General features: G+C 36.0%; 1 protein-coding gene across 3 annotated transcripts; it reads right to left on the reverse strand.

The window, feature by feature from the left end:
• Positions 1–782: 782 nt before the first annotated feature.
• On the reverse strand, positions 783–14,161 carry LOC128600454 (uncharacterized). 3 transcript variants are annotated; one of them, XM_053612966.1, is made up of 25 exons: positions 14,056–14,161; positions 13,702–13,852; positions 12,801–12,910; positions 12,429–12,591; positions 11,733–11,836; positions 11,458–11,614; positions 10,427–10,539; positions 10,172–10,331; positions 9,705–9,823; positions 9,443–9,599; positions 8,357–8,469; positions 8,102–8,261; positions 7,732–7,835; positions 7,457–7,613; positions 6,426–6,538; positions 6,171–6,330; positions 5,705–5,823; positions 5,443–5,599; positions 4,357–4,469; positions 4,102–4,261; positions 3,340–3,449; positions 3,064–3,220; positions 2,269–2,381; positions 2,025–2,184; positions 783–1,794 (listed from the first exon to the last, which is right to left on the reverse strand). In XM_053612966.1, exons 1-25 carry the CDS (start codon positions 14,132–14,134, stop codon positions 1,650–1,652), a joined length of 3,354 nt encoding a protein of 1,117 aa, XP_053468941.1. In that variant the 5' UTR covers positions 14,135–14,161; the 3' UTR covers positions 783–1,649. The 3 variants fall into 3 exon arrangements, with proteins under 3 accessions (XP_053468941.1, XP_053468942.1, XP_053468943.1); XM_053612967.1 differs by lacking the exons at positions 10,172–10,331; positions 10,427–10,539; positions 11,458–11,614; positions 11,733–11,836; XM_053612968.1 differs by lacking the exons at positions 3,340–3,449; positions 4,102–4,261; positions 4,357–4,469; positions 5,443–5,599.
• Positions 14,162–14,400: the final 239 nt, after the last annotated feature.

A 14,400-nucleotide genomic window follows, 5' to 3' on the forward strand; every position in this document is an offset into this window, starting at 1 on the left:
GTTAACAGGTGCAGACAGTCAGTGGCTAACAGAACTTAGCTGACTCAGTAATGTCGAGGCCAAAGGTTCTTCACAAGGTTAACATTTTTGTAAAAATGAAACCATCCTTTGGGTTCAAAAACACCCATTTGCTGGGTTAAAATTAACAACCCAACTTGATGGGTTAGTTCAACTCAAAATGTGTTCTGTCCTATATCTACCCTGCTGTTGGGTTAAAAATAACCCAATTTGTGTTGTTTTTAACCCAGTGTTTTTTAGAGTCGCAAAACTATTGAATCTCTCATGGCTCAATAAGAGCAATTCACTTTTATTCCTGAAGGTGGGAATGTTTGGTAAACTATGATGATGTAATGTGTAATGTGTCAATCATAAAAGAAGACATAAAAGAAACGTTACAAAACTTGACATGGCTCGTATCGAATGATCCAATCCCGAATATGAGCCAGATGCTGAATTTACCAGTGCGACATTTGTCTATCATAATATTGCTTTAAAAATATTGTTTTTAGCCATGAAAATTATACATAATCAAATTAATTGACTTTTCTTACGAAAAGATTAAATATTGTCATGATTTTAATTTTGTTACGGTGACTGAAACAATTGAATGAAAATGCTACAATGCGTTCACTATTGTAGCGTGTGAATTATAAGTGTGCAATTTCAACGGTGTACAAAGAGATCCATCCGTGCTAGGTAGACCAGAACATGTAATGATTGGTGAACCATTATCTTCTAAAAACACAATGCCTTTAAAATGATCCACAATTGATTAGCATACATGAACTTGAAAAGATTTATTTTTGTGTTCATCATCAAGCATTAATAGATAATCAGCTTTTTAATATTGATCAGAGTGAATGTAACAGAGTTATATTCAGCTGAAAGGACGTTCCTCACTAAATGCAAGAGGGCATTAGATTCAATAGCCTTTATTCGATAATAGCAGTTTACACTTTTATACAGTGCAGTTTTTATTTTCTCTTTGTTTTCATTTCTCTCACCTTACACATCTTGATGGTATTATCTTTATGAAACAAAGGGGAAAAACATGTGACGATTACAAATCAGCACTCTGCAACTGATGGGTATAATGATGTGCTGTGAAATGCTTTTATTAGCCAAGGATGAATGTTCCAAACAACAGTAAGAATACTGCAGGGCAAAGTCTGGTGGCTTTGTGAAACAAGACAATACTTAAGACAGTGCTTAGATATTGGCTTGAGATTATGAAAGCACCTTTTGGCTGGATAACTATTAGACAACAAAATAATATAATTTGTATACTCAGGCAAATGATTGTATATAGTGGCTGCAATTGTTCCCATACATAATTAACAAAAGACCTATGTGAAAGGTGTCAGTCCTTAAGAAGCACAGGCAGACCCACACTGTTTAATGTCAATAGTCCAATGTTACATGTCATTGTATCTTCTGGGGCCCCAACCTGGCCCAGACCCAAGACAACTTCTAACATAAACAACAAATAAAACCATTCTTTAACTGGGAAAATATCTAAAACATTACGTGTAAGTACTCTGACTTTTAAAATGGAATAAAATATTGCTGAGTCACTGTCATTATGTGTAACTGCTTGACAAAATCTATATAATAAAAGTAAATCATTTTGTTACTTTTTTTGGTAACACTTAAACCAACAAAGCAAGGTGGGCTGTAGACGCTGAGTCACTAGTTTTACAGTTCCTCAGAGAGAAGCCAGACACCACACCACGCCTGTACACCACCTTTTCAGGTCTGGGTAGAGTCATGACATGCTTCAAGTAACATCCATGCCTGGAATACAGTAACACAAACATGGACTTCAATGCACGTGTAAAAACAGACAACACACTCACAAACAGATAGGTAAGTCATTGTTATGACATAAGTTGGTTATTTTATTTGAATTAATTATTTTTTAATTGAATTAATTTTTACATTTATTTCGTGCTGCTTCATCAAGTTATTGTTTTCAGCTGAGCTTATTTTACAGCACTACACTACAGATTATATTATATATTTACCTGATACTCTCATCACGGTAAGATGGTAGGACATAAGTGTAAAACTGGCAATCTGGGTCTTTTGTGCACATTTCCCGACAGATCTCAGACGTGTCTGTTTTAAAATCGCGGTAATCATGGCCCAAGAAGTGGAGGCCCAGGTAGTGTGCTGTTGCCCAAACTTGGGGAGAAAAAAAGGATAAATTATGTGGAGACCAGTCAGGTTTAACTGTAGGGTCTTAGCATGCTCAAGTAGAAAACAAACCATTTGAGGGCTTGCAATTTCGTGTTGGAAATCCAGAAGAAAGTTCTTCTTCTCTAACTGGCACGAGCTGGCTTACATCTTCTGTATGTTTCAGGAAGCAATGCATATTGATCCTGAAGGGAAAATTAGTTTAAAAATGTTCAGCGCATTTGAATATTGACTTTCACTCTTTTATGGTGCATTTCAGTCTGTCTGTCAGAGCAATAACACTAAAAAAAAAAAAAAAAAAAAAACAACCTGAGAAAAACCAGCCCTGATGTAATGTATTTAGGACATGAAGTATGGACAAAAAACTATTTCCTAAACCTTTCCTAAGCACTACTGGTCCCAAATCAACGTATAAATGTATAAATTCACACACCTTGCCATTAACACTGATGGGACAATATGATTCTCAGCACTGTAGTTTAGAAAGAATTCCACTACTCCCTTAACAACTCCTTAATTTCTAAAAAATTACTCACCCTCGGAAACCATAGAATTGAATATATTGTGTTCATTTCTAACTGTTCATTTCTAAAAATGAATTTAGGAGATTACGTTTTCATAAGATATTGGCACTGACAGCACCAAAGGGAGACTTAATGTAGATTAAAATGTAAATTAATATGCTTGGAGGTGTAGAGGACAGTCATTTTTCCATTGTTTGCGATTGCAATGTAATATTTTGAATTACTGTACCATAACATTTGACGAGGACAAATTTGGCTCGTTTAGATGCAGCTACTTTTTGGATTTATTCAAAAAGTCTTACAGATGTGTTGACTATTCTCCTTTTTTCTTAGTAGCACTTACTCGGGCTCAGTAGAATATTTGGAAGTCGTATATGTGAAATGGGTGCAGCGGGGATGTGTGCTACACAGGAACTGGCAGTGTTGAGGTGAGGCAGCAGGAACGTTCTCAAAGTCATTTCCTCGGTAGTGTGTGTTGGCAAAGATCTCCTCCTTACATTCTATGATGGCATGCAAAGAAAAGAAAGTGAAAAATTATGATGTTAAATTACAATTCTGATGTTCATGATAACATTTATAGAACTATATGCCAACACATATCATGAGAGAAACCACTTACCTTCTTTAGTCTTTTGCAACGCATCTGAAAAACCTGACACGAGACCGGGTGTTTTTATGAGTACCGATGGTAGTGGAACAGTCCAGCGGAATTTTAGAAAGCATTTTTTCCTGCACAGAGATCAGCAACTTTACCTTGTAAAAAGGCATTCAGATACACATACAGTCATGTGAAAAAAATAAGTACACCCCAAGGAAATTGTTGTTTTTTGACATATTTAGACAAGCAAACATTTGATCCTCTTTGAAACAATGCCTATTAATAAAGTAGATACACTCTATCAAATGACAAAATTTTCACAATTTAAATGAACAAAAAACAGATCAGTCACATGGAAAATGTAGGTACACCCCCACATTTATTGAAAAGGCTATTTATCCTTGTTGTTTTGTTCAAGTATATAAATTTTTATTAATAAGGACTGTTTCAAAGATGATCAAATGTTTGCTTGTCCAAATATGTAAATAAATAAATAAATAAATAAATAAATAAATAAATAAATCATTTCCATGGGGTGTACTTATTGTTTCACATGACTGTATATTCAGAGTACAATTAAGTGCATACATTCAGGAGTTAAAACTGAAATTGTGACCTAAGCACACACTGATGTCATCTCACAAATAGATAAGTCATTAATAATAAGTGTTTAAAATGAGTAGGTTTTAAAAATATATATATTTCACCTCTTCTTTATCAAGTTATTGTTTTCAGCTGAGCTTATTTTACAGCATTACAATACAGATTATATTATATATTTACCTGATACTCTCATCACGGTAAGATGGTAGGACATAAGTGTAAAACTGGCAATCTGGGTCTTTTGTGCACATTTCCCGACAGATCTCAGACGTGTCTGTTTTAAAATCGCGGTAATCATGGCCCAAGAAATGAAGGCCTTCATAGCGTGTTGTAGCCCAAACTGGGGGAAAAAGAGAAATTAATTATGCGAAGGCCAGACAAAGCATGATAGGCTAAACTGTAGGATCTTAGCATGCTCAGGTAGAAAAAAATCACCATTTGAGGGCTTGCAATTTCGTGTTGGAAATCCAGAAAAAAGTTCTTCTTCTCTAACTGGCACGAGCTGGCTTACATTTTGTGTATGCTTCAGGAAGCAATGCATATTGACCCTGTGGGGAAAAGTTTTACTTTATCAGCGCATTTAAACATTTACTTTCCCTCTTTTGTGATGCATTTCTGTCATTCAGAGCAAAGACACCAGGAGTGAATACTGAGAAATGATACGTGAATTAAAGTTCACAGTAGATACCATGGCAAAATCTCTCTCAGATAAAAGTGGAAGTATCCAGCCAAATATTTACTCACACGAAACTAAAATAGTAACTGCATTTAAGTACACAAATATAAAATGTCAGTTTAAACTGAGAAAACATTAATCATTTTATAACGTGAACGGTAACTTATTACTCATTATCTAAAAGCCTATGATTGTTTTCATTTTAAAGCAACTATGCCATTTTGCCTGAAAACACCATTCGATCTCTGTAAGTTCAACACTATGTAGTTTGCAAATAAATAATTCAAAAGATAACTATCATGTAAATAGCCAGTAATTATGATTAGCTAGAATTTGACTTGTTGCCTAGCCAAATCGATTTAGTTACCGGATTGGATACTAGTCGAATTTGGCCTTAGCAGAGAAAATAGGCTAATGTACTTAAACATAGCGAGGCTATATTTTCAAATTAGTGACATTTATCTGAACATTTATTAGGCACTAAGGAGTCAAAGAAGACCCCTTATTTTCTAAGAATCTTTGCTTGCTCCAGCATATTGAAACGTTTTACTGAGGGAGGGGGCGCTCATCCTCAAGTTCAACAGCGCAGGCTTGGGGCTTTCCCACCTTTGAACACACGTGGATATCTGTAGCATTAACTACAGTGTGTAGCATGAGAAGGTCACTGCAGATGATTAATTGGCACGAGACTTTCTTCTACAGTGAAGAACTTTATTGGCTACTAAACTGTGCTCTCAACACCCCCCAGGGACAAATGTGGCCTGTTTAGATGCAGTTATTTTTGGATTTGCTCAAAATGTCTGACAGATGTGTCTATTAAACGTCTTTTTCGAAGTAGCACTTACTTGGGATCACTGGAATAACTGGAAGTCGTATATGTGAAATGGGTGCAGCGGGGATGTGTGCTACACAGGAACTGGCAGTGTTGAGGTGAGGCAGCAGGGACGTTCTCAAAGTCATTTCCTCGGTAGTGTGTGTTGGCTAAGATCTCCTCCTTACATTCTATGATGGCATGCAAAGAAATGAAAAATGATTGTTTATTAAAATTATGATATTAATTATAACATTTATAGAACGATATTTCAACACATGAGAGAAACTGCTTACTTTCTTTAAATCCATTAGTCTTTTGCAACGCATCTGAAAAACCTGACACGAGACCGGGTGTTTTTATGAGTACCGATGGTAGTGGAACAGTCCAGCGGAATTTTAGAATGCATTTTTTCCTGCACAGAGATCAGCAACTTTACCTTGTAAAAATGCACTAGGATACACACATTCAGAGTTCACTGAAGCGAATATATTGAGAAGTTAATGCCAAAATGATTAGTTAAACACAAAGGGTGGAGTGGCATGTTTCAGTTACTCGTGATCCCATCCTTGAACTTAAATCAAAATTTCTTGCACGATGTCCGCTCACAAATTGGTAAATATGTCATTGTTCTTAAACAAGTTTTGTTTTTTTTTGTTTTTTTAAGATATGAGATTTTATCCTGCGCCACTTTATCATGCTATTGTTTTCAACTCAGCTTATTTTACAGCACTACAAAAAAGATTATATTCTATATATTACCTGATGCCCATATCACGGTAAGAGGGTAGGACATAACTGTAAAAATGGCAACCTTGGTCTTTTGTGCACATTTCTCGACAGAGCTCAGACGTGTCCGTTTTAAAATCACGGTAATCATGGCCAAAGAAATGAAGGTCTTCATAGCGTGTTGTAGCCCAAACTTTGGAAGAAACATGAGAATTATCAGGAGACCAGGCAAAGCATGATACGTTAAACTGTAGGGTCTTAGCATGCTCAAGAAAAAAGAAATCAAACCATTTGAGGGCTTGCAATTTCGTACGGGGAATCCAGAAAAAAGTTCTTCTTCTCTAACTGGCACTAGCTGGCTTACATCTTGTGTATGCTTCAGGAAGCAATGCATATTGACCCTGTGGGGAAAAATCAGTTTTAAAATATTCAGGGCATTTGAACATTGACTTTCACTCTCTTGTGATCCATTTCAGTCTGTCTTTCAGAGAAAAGACACCACGGGTGAAAAAAATACCGAGAAATTATACTTAAGTTCAAGTAGAGATACCAGGACAAAATCTTACTTAGATAAAAGTGGACGTATCCAGCCAAAGGAATTTACCCAAGTGAAAGTACAAGCTACACTAAAATAATAAAAATATATATTTTTGAAAGTAAACTGAGGAAAATAAGATAATGACATGTTTTAATGTGAAAATGAACTTTTAATACTTGTATAAAACTGTTAAAAGAGGATTTCCATTTTAAAGCAACTATGCCTTTTTCCCTGAAGACATCGTTCACTCTTGGGGCATTTGCTTGTCATAAGTATGACTAACACTACGTAGTTTAGGAAATAAACTATGGATGAAAGCCAGCTTCCTAAACATTTCCTAAGCACTAATGGTCCCAAATCATTGGTGTATAAATTCACAGACGTTGCCATTAACACTGATGGGACAATATGATTCTCGGCACTGTGGAAACATTCCACTACTCCCTCAGGTCATTTCAACTCAACTCGGGTGATTTCTTCAAATGAATCACCCTTAGATGCCATTTATGTGATTTTGTATCGTTAGATTGCCATGACCAAAACCCTACTGACAGCACCAAAGGTAAATTAGTTTCAAATGTAAATCAGTATGCTGGGAGATGTACAAGTACATCATTTTTCCATTTTTCCTTTTGGCTTTAATTTAATATTTTAAATTATTATTAAAATAAATCAAATCTAACACAGACAAATGTGGCCTGTTTGGATGCAGTTATGTCTGGATTTACTTTAAGTCTCACAGATGTGTTTATTAGACGCCTTTTTTCGAAGTAGCACTTACTCGGGCTCAGTAGAATATTTAGAAGTCGTATATGTGAAATGGGTGCAGCGGGGATGTGTGCTACACAGGAACTGGCAGTGTTGAGGTGAGGCAGCAGGGACGTTCTCAAAGTCATTTCCTCGGTAGTGTGTGTTGGCAAAGATCTCCTCCTTACATTCTATGATGGAATGCAAAGAAAAGAAAGTGAAAAACAGTTCTGTTTATTAAAATTATGATATTAATTATAACATTTATAGAATTATATACCAACATATACCATGAGAGGAATCGCTCACCTTCTTTAACCACCGCATCTGAAAAACCTGACACGAGACCGGGTGTTTTTATGAGTACCGATGGTAGTGGAACAGTCCAGCGGAATTTTAGAAAGCATTTTTTCCTGCACAGAGATCAGCAACTTTACCTTGTAAAAATGCACTAGGATACACACATTGGGTTAGTACTGAAATTCGGAGATAAGCGCACACAGTGGAGTGGCACATTTCAGTTACTCTTGATGGTGACCTTGAAATTAAATACAAATTTCTTGTATGATGCCCACTCACTAATAGATTTATTATTTGATCCTGTGCTTCTTTATCAAGTTATTGTTTTCAGCTGAGCTTATTTTACAGCATTACAATACAGATTATATTATATATTTACCTGATACTCTCATCACGGTAAGATGGTAGGACATAAGTGTAAAACTGGCAATCTGGGTCTTTTGTGCACATTTCCCGACAGATCTCAGACGTGTCTGTTTTAAAATCGCGGTAATCATGGCCCAAGAAATGAAGGCCTTCATAGCGTGTTGTAGCCCAAACTGGGGGAAAAAGAGAAATTAATTATGCGAAGGCCAGACAAAGCATGATAGGCTAAACTGTAGGATCTTAGCATGCTCAGGTAGAAAAAAATCACCATTTGAGGGCTTGCAATTTCGTGTTGGAAATCCAGAAAAAAGTTCTTCTTCTCTAACTGGCACGAGCTGGCTTACATCTTGTGAATGCTTCAGGAAGCAATGCATATTGATCCTGTGGGGAAAAGTTTTACTTTATCAGCGCATTTAAACATTTACTTTCCCTCTTTTGTGATGCATTTCTGTCATTCAGAGCAAAGACACCAGGAGTGAATACTGAGAAATGATACGTGAATTAAAGTTCACAGTAGATACCATGGCAAAATCTCTCTTAGATAAAAGTGGAAGTATCCAGCCAAATATTTACTCACACGAAACTAAAATAGTAACTGCATTTAAGTACACAAATATAAAATGTCAGTTTAAACTGAGAAAACATTAATCATTTTATAACGTGAACGGTAACTTATTACTCATTATCTAAAAGCCTATGATTGTTTTCATTTTAAAGCAACTATGCCATTTTGCCTGAAAACACCATTCGATCTCTGTAAGTTCAACACTATGTAGTTTGCAAATAAATAATTCAAAAGATAACTATCATGTAAATAGCCAGTAATTATGATTAGCTAGAATTTGACTTGTTGCCTAGCCAAATCGATTTAGTTACTGGATTGGATACTAGTCGAATTTGGCCTTAGCAGAGAAAATAGGCTAATGTACTTAAACATAGCGAGGCTATATTTTCAAATTAGTGACATTTATCTGAACATTTATTAGGCACTAAGGAGTCAAAGAAGACCCCTTATTTTCTAAGAATCTTTGCTTGCTCCAGCATATTGAAACGTTTTACTGAGGGAGGGGGCGCTCATCCTCAAGTTCAACAGCGCAGGCTTGGGGCTTTCCCACCTTTGAACACACGTGGATATCTGTAGCATTAACTACAGTGTGTAGCATGAGAAGGTCACTGCAGATGATTAATTGGCACGAGACTTTCTTCTACAGTGAAGAACTTTATTGGCTACTAAACTGTGCTCTCAACACCCCCCAGGGACAAATGTGGCCTGTTTAGATGCAGTTATTTTTGGATTTGCTCAAAATGTCTGACAGATGTGTCTATTAAACGTCTTTTTCGAAGTAGCACTTACTTGGGATCACTGGAATAACTGGAAGTCGTATATGTGAAATGGGTGCAGCGGGGATGTGTGCTACACAGGAACTGGCAGTGTTGAGGTGAGGCAGCAGGGACGTTCTCAAAGTCATTTCCTCGGTAGTGTGTGTTGGCTAAGATCTCCTCCTTACATTCTATGATGGCATGCAAAGAAAAGAAAAATGATTGTTTATTAAAATAATGATATTAATTATAACATTTATAGAACGATATTTCAACACATGAGAGAAATTGCTTACTTTCTTTAAATCCATTAGTCTTTTGCAACGCATCCGAAAAACCTGACACGAGACCGGGTGTTTTTATGAGTACCGATGGTAGTGGAACAGTCCAGCGGAATTTTAGAATGCATTTTTTCCTGCACAGAGATCAGCAACTTTACCTTGTAAAAATGCACTAGGATACACACATTCAGAGTTCACTGAAGCGAATATATTGAGAAGTTAATGCCAAAATGATTAGTTAAACACAAAGGGTGGAGTGGCATGTTTCAGTTACTCGTGATCCCATCCTTGAACTTAAATCAAAATTTCTTGCACGATGTCCGCTCACAAATTGATAAATATGTCATTGTTCTCAAACAAGTTTTTTTTTTTTTTTTTTTTTTTAAGATATGAGATTTTATCCTGCGCCACTTTATCATGCTATTGTTTTCAACTCAGCTTATTTTACAGCACTACAAAAAAGATTATATTCTATATATTACCTGATGCCCATATCACGGTAAGAGGGTAGGACATAACTGTAAAAATGGCAACCTTGGTCTTTTGTGCACATTTCTCGACAGAGCTCAGACGTGTCCGTTTTAAAATCACGGTAATCATGGCCAAAGAAATGAAGGTCTTCATAGCGTGTTGTAGCCCAAACTTTGGAAGAAACATGAGAATTATCAGGAGACCAGGCAAAGCATGATACGTTAAACTGTAGGGTCTTAGCATGCTCAAGAAAAAAGAAATCAAACCATTTGAGGGCTTGCAATTTCGTACGGGGAATCCAGAAAAAAGTTCTTCTTCTCTAACTGGCACTAGCTGGCTTACATCTTGTGTATGCTTCAGGAAGCAATGCATATTGACCCTGTGGGGAAAAATCAGTTTTAAAATATTCAGGGCATTTGAACATTGACTTTCACTCTCTTGTGATCCATTTCAGTCTGTCTTTCAGAGAAAAGACACCACGGGTGAAAAAAATACCGAGAAATTATACTTAAGTTCAAGTAGAGATACCAGGACAAAATCTTACTTAGATAAAAGTGGACGTATCCAGCCAAAGGAATTTACCCAAGTGAAAGTACAAGCTACACTAAAATAATAAAAATATATATTTTTGAAAGTAAACTGAGGAAAATAAGATAATGACATGTTTTAATGTGAAAATGAACTTTTAATACTTATATAAAACTGTTAAAAGAGGATTTCCATTTTAAAGCAACTATGCCTTTTTCCCTGAAGACATCGTTCACTCTTGGGGCATTTGCTTGTCATAAGTATGACTAACACTACGTAGTTTAGGAAATAAACTAAGGATGAAAGCCAGCTTCCTAAACATTTCCTAAGCACTAATGGTCCCAAATCATTGGTGTATAAATTCACAGACGTTGCCATTAACACTGATGGGACAATATGATTCTCGGCACTGTGGAAACATTCCACTACTCCCTCAGGTCATTTCAACTCAACTCGGGTGATTTCTTCAAATGAATCACCCTTAGATGCCATTTATGTGATTTTGTATCGTTAGATTGCCATGACCAAAACCCTACTGACAGCACCAAAGGTAAATTAGTTTCAAATGTAAATCAGTATGCTGGGAGATGTACAAGTACATCATTTTTCCATTTTTCATTGTGGCTTTGATTTAATATTTTAAATTATTATTAAAATAAATCAAATCTAACACAGACAAATGTGGCCTGTTTGGATGCAGTTATGTCTGGATTTACTTTAAGTCTCACAGATGTGTTTATTAGACGCCTTTTTTCGAAGTAGCACTTACTCGGGCTCAGTAGAATATTTAGAAGTCGTATATGTGAAATGGGTGCAGCGGGGATGTGTGCTACACAGGAACTGGCAGTGTTGAGGTGAGGCAGCAGGGACGTTCTCAAAGTCATTTCCTCGGTAGTGTGTGTTGGCAAAGATCTCCTCCTTACATTCTATGATGGAATGCAAAGAAAAGAAAGTGAAAAACAGTTCTGTTTATTAAAATTATGATATTAATTATAACATTTATAGAATTATATACCAACATATACCATGAGAGGAATCGCTCACCTTCTTTAACCACCGCATCTGAAAAACCTGACACGAGACCGGGTGTTTTTATGAGTACCGATGGTAGTGGAACAGTCCAGCGGAATTTTAGAACGCATTTTTTCCTGCACAGAGATCAGCAACTTTACCTTGTAAAAATGCACTAGGATACACACAGTAGACACGGCATTCAGTGTTCACTTAAGTGCATATTTTAAGGGGTTAATAGTGAAATTGTGAGATAAGCACACAGATTCTAGTGGCATTGGCTACTTGTGATTCTGAAGTTGAACTTAAATCAGAATTTCTTGTGTGAAGTCCACTCAGTAACCTCAGTGATGGGAATTCTGTCTCTTTTCAGTAAATCAGATCAACTGATTCAGGTCACCGATGATAGCTGATTCTTGCAGTGCACCAGCGGCTCCTTGTCGTTTTTTCTTTAAACAGGTTTAGATATTTTGACCAATGATTGCCCTTCTTTGCCTAAATGTGCCTGAAATTATTCTCTACCTTCTAATGAAGAAAATAACATGACTATCTCAGGCCACTACCACTCACACAAGCTATATTAAATCCATATCAGATTATTTGCTGTAATAACTAAATTATACCCCGAAACACACGTAAATACTTACATATTGTTTGACTCATATTGTTGGACTTGTTTTTATGAATACTCTTAATATGGTCTAGTAAATTTAAGACAATGCGTTTTACCTCGTTTCTGCATCTGGGAAGGTCTCTGTTGTGAATGAAAAAAAATTACAGTCTGGATCACGGGTACATTGCTTCTGGCAGTCATCAGAGGTATTTACGGTCAACTGGAGATAATCTAATCCTGGGAAATCTACATCCTGATATGTAGATGACAGACAGGTATCTGTGGAGATGAAAAATAAAGCACATTTTAAATTCTTTATACTGTAGTGTAGGCACATATAAGATTTAACAGATTCTCATATAAGCTCTGAGCTACAACACGAAACAAAAATAAATCTGTTTGGTGTCTCGTAATAGTACACCAGGAGTTGAAATCACTAACTAAAGAATTGTTTAATCTTAAAGTTTTGACAAAATGTTGGACTTAACGTGTTTTGTAGGCCTGAGGCACGAGTTTGAAGCCTGAGGTCACACCCTTCAGGTCTGCAACATGAGACGGGATCCCAGTGGCTGTGCGTTTCAGGTAGCAGAGGAATGTCCTTTAAAAGTGAACAGTTTTACTGTGATTTTGCTTTGTCTGAATGAGTTTAGAATCCATCACCTCTTTAAAGGACATCTGAACATTTAGAGAGGTTTTTTTTTTTTTTTTTTTTCTGTTACTCAGATTGGACCATAAATAAATACAAATAAGTACATATAAGTAAGATATTGCTAGAAGGGAGTCATTTTAGCATGACCATCTGTCATGAAGCTTAACACAGTGTCATGAAGGTTATCCTGTATGGTGTAACTAAAATAATGAAATTCTTAAAAACAACAAATAGTTTGTTGATATGGCATGGATTATTTAAGGAAAGTGTTTAAAAAAAAAAAAAAAAAAAAACACTCTACATTACAATTTAAATAACTTTTTTTTCTGTTAACCTGTTTTCCTGAAATATTAACATGGGGAAAAAAAAAAGTATCTTATGATCTTATGATGAACTTTCAAATATTTTGTCGTGTCACACTTTCAAATGATTTTACTTACTGACCTTGGCACACAACAATGATTACTGTAAAGTAATTCCTGTCACGTGACATTTTAGTAAATCCATTTTATTTATTTATTTACTTTTTAAAAAAAAAAAAATTGTTTATATTTTTCAAACATATTACAAGGTGCCAGACTATTTACAAAATGCTTTTGATAAGATTTTCAGCCATTTTATTAAAACATTATTTTCTTGCTTATTCCACATTTATGCATCATTTCTATATATATTTTTTTTCATTAAGAATAGAATCCATGTTCAGAGTGACTCCAGTAAATAAAATGAAACTGTCTAACCTGTCGTCTTTGCTCCAATCCGCTCGGAGAAATGTGAAGAATAAACAGGAATGGTGTTGTGTGCAGGCGAGCTGACAGTGCTGGGCGTCGGGGGAGTAAATCTGCAGAACATCATCTCCAGTAAAGTCCAAATCCACCTTCAGCTCTTGGACTGCAGAAAACCCAACAATGCAGAACATTTGCACAATCTATTTATTACATAATAATTCATACATAATTTAAATAAGTACACCCAATTGAATCCATCAGCTCCACAAAGTAAAAGCATTAGAGCAGTGAACAATGTGCAGTATACAAGATAAATCACTTCTGTATTTTGCAGTATTAAATGACTGCTTGATATAATTACAGCACCTTCACTAAAGCAATCTGAGAAAACCGAACCCAGCACAAACAACAAGTATAGTCTCATTCTCCCCTGAAATACATTCATGGAGTTGACTGGTCTTCTGTAATGTTCCGAAAGGTTCAAAGTTTAAATAAAGGTCTGTGTCACGGTAAAATAAATATGCCACACACCAATTGCAAAGGAAGTCAGTGAACTGTAAAATAATCATTAAACTGGTTCCAGAGTTGCAGGCTACTCTCAGGCACATCTTCCATATTGTTTGTTGGGATCGAGGTGGGTCTGGAGACTTGAAGACCCCAAAATCTGTGGTCAGTTGAGACAAAAATAGCTTTTTGGCAACATTCAAGGTG

The sequence above is a fragment of the Ictalurus furcatus genome, chromosome 24 (assembly GCF_023375685.1).
Source record: "Ictalurus furcatus strain D&B chromosome 24, Billie_1.0, whole genome shotgun sequence".
NCBI lineage: Eukaryota > Metazoa > Chordata > Actinopteri > Siluriformes > Ictaluridae > Ictalurus > Ictalurus furcatus.

What these genes read in the sequence shown, in the direction of transcription:
- LOC128600454 (XM_053612966.1), bottom strand. Translation starts at nt 14,134, where the DNA reads ATGAATGTATTTCAGGGGAGAATGAGACTATACTTGTTGTTTGTGCTG. An exon ending in AAATATTCTACTGAGCCCGA is followed by an intron (nt 6,539 to 7,456) that starts GTAAGTGCTACT and finishes TTTTCCCCACAG; the next exon opens with GGTCAATATGCATTGCTTCC. An exon ending in AAATTGCAAGCCCTCAAATG is followed by an intron (nt 6,331 to 6,425) that starts GTTTGATTTCTT and finishes TTTCTTCCAAAG; the next exon opens with TTTGGGCTACAACACGCTAT.